General features: G+C 41.7%; 1 protein-coding gene across 1 annotated transcript; it reads right to left on the reverse strand.

Annotated features, from left to right (window-relative positions):
• Positions 1–1,641: 1,641 nt before the first annotated feature.
• LOC124261867 lies at positions 1,642–2,600 on the reverse strand. Its single transcript, XM_046696237.1, has 2 exons — positions 2,278–2,600; positions 1,642–1,772 (listed from the first exon to the last, which is right to left on the reverse strand). The coding sequence occupies exons 1-2, from the start codon at positions 2,561–2,563 to the stop codon at positions 1,696–1,698; spliced, it is 363 nt and encodes a 120-aa protein (XP_046552193.1). The 5' UTR covers positions 2,564–2,600; the 3' UTR covers positions 1,642–1,695.
• Between the last annotated feature and the right edge of the window lie 6,709 nt (positions 2,601–9,309).

Here is a 9,309-nt window from a genome sequence, read left to right on the forward strand (position 1 = left end):
CATAGTGAGTAGTAGTAGTAGTGGTGGTAGCAGTGGTAGTGGTGGTGAGAGTAGTAGTAGTGGTGGTAGTAGTAGTGGTAGTAGTAGTGGTGTAGTAGTGAGTGGTAGTAGTAGTAGTAGTAGTAGTAGTGGTAGTTAGTAGTCGTAGTAGAGTGGTACTCATTAGTACTAGTGGTGGTCCTGAGTAGTGGTGGTAGTGAGTAGTGGTAGCAGTGAGTAGTAGTAGTAGTAGTGGTGGTAGTAGTCATAGTAGTAGTAGAAGTCATAGTAGTAGTAGTAGTAGTAGTAGTGGTAGTAGTAGTAGTAGTCATAATAGTAGTAGTCATAGTAGTAGTAGTAGTAGTAGTAGTGGTAGTAGTGGTAGTAGTACTCATAGTAGTAGTAGTAGTGGTAGTAGCAGAAGTAGTAGTAGTAGTAGTAGTGGTAGAAGTAGTAGTAGTGGTAGTAGTACTCATAGTAGTAGTAGTAGTGGTAGTAGCAGTAGTAGTAGTAGTAGTAGTGGTAGAAGTAGTAGTAGTAGTAGTAGTAGTAGTAGTAGTAGTAGTAGTAATAGTGGTAGTAGCAGTCATAGTAGCAGTAGTAGTAGTGGTAGTAGTAGTAGTAGTAGTAGTAATGGTAGTAGTAGTCATAGTAGTAGTAGTAGTAGTAGCTGTAGTAGTGGTAGCCATATTAGTAGTAGTAGTACTGGTAGTAGTAGTAGTCATAGTAGTAGTAGTAGTAGTAGTAGAGGTAGTAGTAGTAGTAGTCATAGTAGTAGTAGCAGTAGTAGTGGTAGTAGTAGTAGTAGTAGTAGCGGTAGTAGACATGGTAGTCGTAGTAGTAGTAGTATACGTGGTAGTCGTAGAAGTAGTAGACGTCGTAGTCGTAGTAGGAGTGGTAGTAGTAGTCATAGTAGTAGTAGACGTGCTAGTCGTAGTAGTAGGAGTGGTAGTAGTGGAAGTCGTACTAGTAGCGGTAGTAGTAGTAGCAGCAGTAGTGGTAGTAGCAGTGGTAGTAGTGGTAGTAGTAGTAGTAGTGGTAGTAGTAGTAGTAGTGGTAGTAGTAGTAGTCATAGTAGTAGTAGTAGTAGTCGTAGTAGAAGTAGTAGTCGTGGTAGTACTAGTGGTGGTCGCAGTAGTAGTAGTAGTAGTAGTAGTAGTAGTAGTAGTAGTAGTAGTAGAAGTAGTAGTAGTCGTAGTAGAAGTAGTAGTCGTGGTAGTACAAGTGGTAGTGGTAGTAGTAGAAGTAGTAGTTGTAGTAGTAGTAGAAGAAGTAGTAGAAGTTGTAATAGTGGTAGTAGTGGTAGTAGTAGTAGTAGTAGTAGTACTAGTAGTAGTAGTAGTAGTAGTAATATGTGTTGTAGTAGTTGTTGTAGTAGTAAACAAACTATTGATGAAGGCTATTTTATTTATTTTCAAAAAGTAAATATCATGAAATCTTCACCAATGAAACACATGTATTCGATCCACTAATCCCCTGGTGCATGTAGAATCTACGGCAGCCCATTTGGACCATATTATTCTAAAATACATCTCTTATTGAAGACAGCAGGTTAAACATTGAAGCTGCCATTTCACCCGTGGGACCTATATTAAAGCATATCATCTTATATTTCATCATGGATATCATGAAGTTTCAAATGATTTTAAACTGTTTTCAACAACGTTTCTACAGGAAAAAACCCAACATTTTATGGCTCTGACAGTTTTCCGTAGGTCAGCCATTTAACAATCGGCACGTACCTGCTCGCTCTACAGTTGCCAACAACTCCTTCCTGTCCACAAGGCCGTCACCTGATAACATGAGAAAGAAGGGGTTCATATGTTTTTAATCAAAGGGAGGGACTCAATTTAATGTGAAATAGGATTAAAATGGTCACTTTGTTAAAATGTAGGTTGAACTGTTGTTTCAAATTACAAGAATAGGGTGCTTTTCGCAATCGTGATAGAATGGTGAAATTTGATTGGCTTTCTATTTTTAGTGTCAGGTCATTGGAAACGGGCTCAAAACGAGGTTATATTGGCAAATATCCCCCCGCATTCGGTTTCAAATGAAATTTAGACACTATCTGTTCGGTCTAACATTCTTCTAACACAGCACGTGTATTTCCTTTATAGGCCATGTGTATTTGTCAAAATAGTATGAGGATATACACCCTTGGATTATCGAGGATGTAGTATTGGAAATTATTAGAGTCTGCTGCTGTTTTCTCTTTGTCGGATGAAAAAGACACGAATCTCATGACTGTCAACATTACGGAGTACATTATATGTGTAGATTTCAGTCCTTTATATTTACGTTTGTTCATGGAGGTTTGCATGAATTCCTCCAGAAGTGGGTCATCCTCTTCAACGTCAAACACGGTAGAAACTTCACGTTTGCCCAGACCTCTGGATCTCAGTAAATCCCTCAGCAATTTGATGATGTCGGCCTGAACCGTATTGCAATGGCAGCGGTTGGTGTTGTGGGTTATCACCTGCACCCGCCGGCGCCGGCGACGTCGACGACGCCATCCTTCGCTTTCCTCCGGGGTGAGCATCAACACCAAAAGCAACAGGACCAGTGTCGGACGCAACATCATCATGCAAAAAAACTATTTCCACATTATTGATTGATGGATGAGCTGACTGACTGATTAAATCTCACAGATTGACTGAGTGACTGTTTACTCTGACTGACTCGGGCTGAATGACTCTAACTGACACACAAGGGGTAAGCCCTGTCTAGGCTCAACCGGAAGTTGGTCGTCATCAACTACCATTTCCCCGATAGACAGTCCATCCCAGTAGAGAGTGAGTCCCAAACTTCGTAAGATTTTGACTGACTCGCACTGACTGATTGACTTACTAACTCGGACGGACTGACTGACATACTAACTGGGACAGAGAAACTGATTTCCTAACTCGGATTGACTGACTGACTTACTAACTCGGCCTGACTGATTGACATACTAACTGGGACTGACGGATTGACTTAATAACTCGGAGTAACTGGTCGACTTACTAACTCGAACTAACTGGTTGACTTATTAACTCAGACTGACTAATTGACTTACTAACTCGGACTGGTTGACTTACTAACTCGGGCTGACTGGTTGACTTAATAACTCGGACTAACTGGCTGACTTACTAACTCGGACTAACTGGTTGACTTACTAACTCGGACTGGTTGACTTACTAACTCGGGCTGACTGGTTGACTTACTAACTCGGACTAACTGATGGATTAATAACTTGGACTAACTGGTTGACTTACTAACTCGGACTGACTGATTGACTTACTAACTCGGACTGACTGATTGACTTACTAACTCGGACTGACTGATTGACTTACTAACTCGGACTAAGTGGATGACTTACTAACTCGGACTAACTGGTTGACTTACTTACTCGGACTGACTCACTGACTTACTAACTCGGACAGACTGGTGGACTTACTAACTCGGACTAACTGGTTGACTTACTAACTCGTACTGACTGATTGACTTACTAACTCGGACTGACTGACATACTAACTCGGAATGACTGACTTACTAATTCGGCTAACTGGTTGACTTACTAACGCGGACTCACTGACTTACTAACTCGGACTGACTGGTTGACTTACTAACTCGGACTGACTGACTTACTAACTCGAACTGTAGTAACTCGGACTGACTGATTGACTTACTAACTCGGACTGACTGACTTACTAACTCGGACTAACTGGTTGACTTACTAATTCGGACTGACTGACTGACTTACTTACTCGGACTGACTCACTTACTAACTCGGACTGACTGGTTGCTTTACTAACTCGGACTGAGTGACTTACTAATTCGGACTAACTGGTTGACTTACTAACTCGGACTGACTGACTGACTTACTAATTCGGACTAACTGGTTGACTTACTAACTCGGACTGACTGACTTACTAACTAGGACTGACTCACTTACAAACTCGGACTGACTGACTTACTAACTCGGACTGACTGGTTGACTTACTAATTCGGACTAACTGATTGACATACTAACTCGGACTGACTGACTGACTTACTAACTCGGACTAACTGGTTGACTTACTAATTCGGACTGACTGACTGACTTACTAACTCGGACTGACTCACTTACTAACTCGGACTGACTGGTTGCTTTACTAACTCGGACTGAGTGACTTACTAATTCGGACTAATTGGTTGACTTACTAACTCGGACTGACTGACTGACTTACTAATTCGGACTAACTGGTTGACTTACTAACTCGGACTGACTGACTTACTAACTAGGACTGACTAATTTACAAACTCGGACTGATTGACTTCCTAACTCGGACTGACTGGTTGACTTACTAATTCGGACTGACTGACTGACTTACTAAAACGGACTAACTTGTTGACTTACTAATTCGGACTGACTGACTGACTTACTAACTCGGACTGACTCACTTACTAACTCGGACTAACTGGTTTACATGCTTACTCGGACTGACTGACTTACTAACTCGAACTGACTTGTTGACTTACTAACTCGGACTAACTGGCTGACTTACTAAATCGGAGTGAGTGACTTACTAATTCGGACTAACTGGTTGACTTATTAACTCGGACTAACTGGTTGACTTAGTAACTCGGACTGAGTGATTGACTTAGTAACTCGGACTGACTGGTTGACTTACTAACTAGGACTGACTGACTTACTAATTCGGACTGACTCATTGACTTAGTAACTCGGACTAACTGGTTGACTTACTAACTCGGACTGATTGGTTGACTTACTATTTCGGACTAACTGGTTGACTTACTAACTCGGATTTACTCACTTACTAACTCGAACTGACTGACTTACTAACTAGGACTGACTGGTTGACATACTAATTCGGACTGATTGACTGACTTACTAACTCGGACTGACTCACTTACTAACTCGGACTGACTGGTTTACTTACTAACTCGGACTGATTGACTTACTAATTCGGAGTAACTGGTTTACTTACTAACTCGGACTGACTGACTTACTAACTCGAACTGACTAACTGATTTACTAACTCGAACTGACTAACTGACTTACTAACTCGGACAATCTGGTTCACTTACTAACTCGAACTGACTGACTTACTAACTCGAAATGTAGTAACTCGAACTGACTGATTGACTTACTAAATGTGACTGACTGACTGACTAACGAACTCGAACTGACTGACTTACTACCTTGAACTGACTGGTTGACTTACTAACTCGGACTGACTGAATGACTTACTAACTCGGACTGACTGACTTACTAACTCGGACTAACTGGTTGACTTACTAATTCGGACTGACTGACTGACTTACTAATTCGGACTGACTCACTTACTAACTTGGACCGACTGGTTGCCTTACTAACTCGGACTGACTGACTTACTAATTCGGACTAACTGGTTGACTTACTAACTCGGACTGACTGACTTACTAACTAGGACTGACTAACTTACAACCTCGGACTGACTGACTTACTAACTAGGACTGACTGGTTGACTTACTAATTCGGACTGACTGATTGACATACTAACTCGGACTGACTGGTTTACTTGCTAACTCGGACTAACTGGTTTACATGCTAACTCGGACTGACTGACTTACTAACTCGAACTGACTGACTGACTTACTGATTCGGACTAACTGGTTGACTTACTAACTCGGACTGGCTGAGTAACTAACTCGAACTGACTTGTTGACTTACTAACTCGGACTAACTGGTTGACTTACTAACTCGGAGGGAGTGACTTACTAATTCGGACTAACTGGTTGACTTATTAACTCGGACTAACTGGTTGACTTAGTAACTCGGACTGAGTGATTGACTTACTAACTCGGAGTGACTGGTTGACTTACTAACTCGGACTGACTGACTTACTAATTCGGACTAACTGATTGACTGACTAACTCGGACTGACTGACTGACTTACTAATTCGGACTAACTGGTTGACTTACTAACTCGGACTGGCTGAGTAACTAACTCGAACTGACTTGTTGACTTACTAACTCGGACTAACTGGTTGACTTACTAACTCGGAGGGAGTGACTTACTAATTCGGACTAACTGGTTGACTTATTAACTCAGACTAACTGGTTGACTTACTAACTCGGACTGATTGGTTGACTTACTATTTCGGACTAACTGGTTGACTTACTAACTCGGATTTACTCACTTACTAACTCGGACCGATTGACTTACTAATTCGGAGTAACTGGTTTACTTACTAACTCGGACAGACTGACTTACTAACTCGAACTGACTAGCTGATTTACTAACTCGAACTGACTAACTGACTTACTAACTCGGACAATCTGTTTGACTTACTAACTCGGACTGACTGACTTACTAACGCGAACTGTAGTAACTCGAACTGACTGATTGACTTACTAACTGTGACTGACTGACTTACGAACTCGAACAGACTGACTTACTACCTTGAACTGACTGGTTGACTTACTAACTCGGACAGACTGAATGACTTACTAACGCGAACTGACTGACTTACTAATTCGAACTGACTGGTTGACTTATTAATTCGGACTGACTGACTGACTTACTAACTCGGACTGACTCACTTACTAACTTGGACCGACTGGCTGCCTTACTAACTCGGACTGAGTGATTTACTGATTCAGACTAACTGGTTTACTTACTAACTCGGACTGACTTACTGACCTACTAATTCGGACTAACTGGTTGACTTACTAACTCGGACTGACTGACTTACTAACTAGGACTGACTAACTTACAAACTCGGACTGACTGACTTACTAACTCGGACTGACTAGTTGACTTACTAATTCGGACTGACTGATTGACATACTAACTCGGACTGACTGACATACTAACTCGGACTAACTGGTTGACTTACTAATTCGGACTGACTGACTGACTTACTAACTCGGACTGACACACTTACTAACTCGGACTGACTGGTTGCTTTACTAACTCGGACTGAGTGACTTACTAATTCGGACTAACTGGTTGACTTACTAACTCGGACTGACTGACTGACTTACTAATTCGGACTAACTGGTTGACTTACTAACTCGGACTGACTGACTTACTAACTAGGACTGACTAACTTACAAACTCGGACTGACTGACTTCCTAACTCGGACTGACTGGTTGACTTACTAATTCGGACTGACTGACTGACTTACTAACTCGGACTAACTGGTTGACTTACTAATTCGGACTGACTGACTGACTTACTAACTCGGACTGACTCACTTACTAACTCGGACTGACTGGTTGCTTTACTAACTCGGACTGAGTGACTTACTAATTCGGACTAACTGGTTGACTTACTAACTCGGACTGACTGACTGACTTACTAATTCGGACTAACTGGTTGACTTACTAATTCGGACTGACTGACTTACTAACTCGGACTGACTGGTTGACTTACTAATTCGGAGTGACTGATTGACATACTAACTCGGACTGACTGGTTTACTTACTAACTCGGACTAACTGGTTTACATGCTTACTCGGACTGACTGACTTACTAACTCGAACTGACTTGTTGACTTACTAACTCGGACTAACTGGCTGACTTACTAAATCGGAGTGAGTGACTTACTAATTCGGACTAACTGGTTGACTTATTAACTCGGACTAACTGGTTGACTTAGTAACTCGGACTGAGTGATTGACTTAGTAACTCGGACTGACTGGTTGACTTACTAACTAGGACTGACTGACTTACTAATTCGGACTGACTCATTGACTTAGTAACTCGGACTAACTGGTTGACTTACTAACTCGGACTGATTGGTTGACTTACTATTTCGGACTAACTGGTTGACTTACTAACTCGGATTTACTCACTTACTAACTCGAACTGACTGACTTACTAACTAGGACTGACTGGTTGACATACTAATTCGGACTGATTGACTGACTTACTAACTCGGACTGACTCACTTACTAACTCGGACTGACTGGTTTACTTACTAACTCGGACTGATTGACTTACTAATTCGGAGTAACTGGTTTACTTACTAACTCGGACTGACTGACTTACTAACTCGAACTGACTAACTGATTTACTTACTCGAACTGACTAACTGACTTACTAACTCGGACAATCTGGTTCACTTACTAACTCGGACTGACTGACTTACTAACTCGAACTGTAGTAACTCGAACTGACTGATTGACTTACTAAATGTGACTGACTGACTGACTAACGAACTCGAACTGACTGACTTACTACCTTGAACTGACTGGTTGACTTACTAACTCGGACTGACTGAATGACTTCCTAACTCGGACTGACTGACTTACTAACTCGGACTAACTGGTTGACTTACTAATTCGGACTGACTGAATGACTTACTAACTCGGACTGACTGACTTACTAACTCGGACTAACTGGTTGACTTACTAATTCGGACTGACTGACTGACTTACTAATTCGGACTGACTCACTTACTAATTTGGACCCACTGGTTGCCTTACTAACTCGGACTGACTGACTTACTAATTCGGACTAACTGGTTGACTTACTAACTCGGACTGACTGACTTACTAACTAGGACTGACTAACTTACAACCTCGGACTGACTGACTTACTAACTAGGACTGACTGGTTGACTTGCTAACTCGGACTAACTGGTTTACATGCTAACTCGGACTGACTGACTTACTAACTCGAACTGACTGACTGACTTACTGATTCGGACTAACTGGTTGACTTACTAACTCGGACTGGCTGAGTAACTAACTCGAACTGACTTGTTGACTTACTAACTCGGACTAACTGGTTGACTTACTAACTCGGAGGGAGTGACTTACTAATTCGGACTAACTGGTTGACTTATTAACTCGGACTAACTGGTTGACTTAGTAACTCGGACTGAGTGATTGACTTACTAACTCGGACTGACTGGTTGACTTACTAACTCGGACTGACTGACTTACTAATTCGGAGTAACTGATTGACTGACTAACTCGGACTGACTGACTGACTTACTAATTCGGACTAACTGGTTGACTTACTAACTCGGACTGGCTGAGTAACTAACTCGAACTGACTTGTTGACTTACTAACTCGGACTAACTGGTTGACTTACTAACTCGGAGGGAGTGACTTACTAATTCGGACTAACTGGTTGACTTATTAACTCGGACTAACTGGTTGACTTAGTAACTCGGGCTGAGTGATTGACTTACTAACTCGGACTGACTGGTTGACTTACTAACTCGGACTGACTGACTTACTAATTCGGACTAACTGGTTGACTGACTAACTCGAACTGACTGACTTACTAATTCGAACTGACTGATTGACTTGCTAACTCGGACTGACTCATTGACTTAGTAACTCAGA

Source organism: Haliotis rubra, unplaced genomic scaffold, assembly GCF_003918875.1.
Source record: "Haliotis rubra isolate DU_JTF1 unplaced genomic scaffold, ASM391887v1 Scf813, whole genome shotgun sequence".
Taxonomy (NCBI): Eukaryota; Metazoa; Mollusca; class Gastropoda; order Lepetellida; family Haliotidae; genus Haliotis; species Haliotis rubra.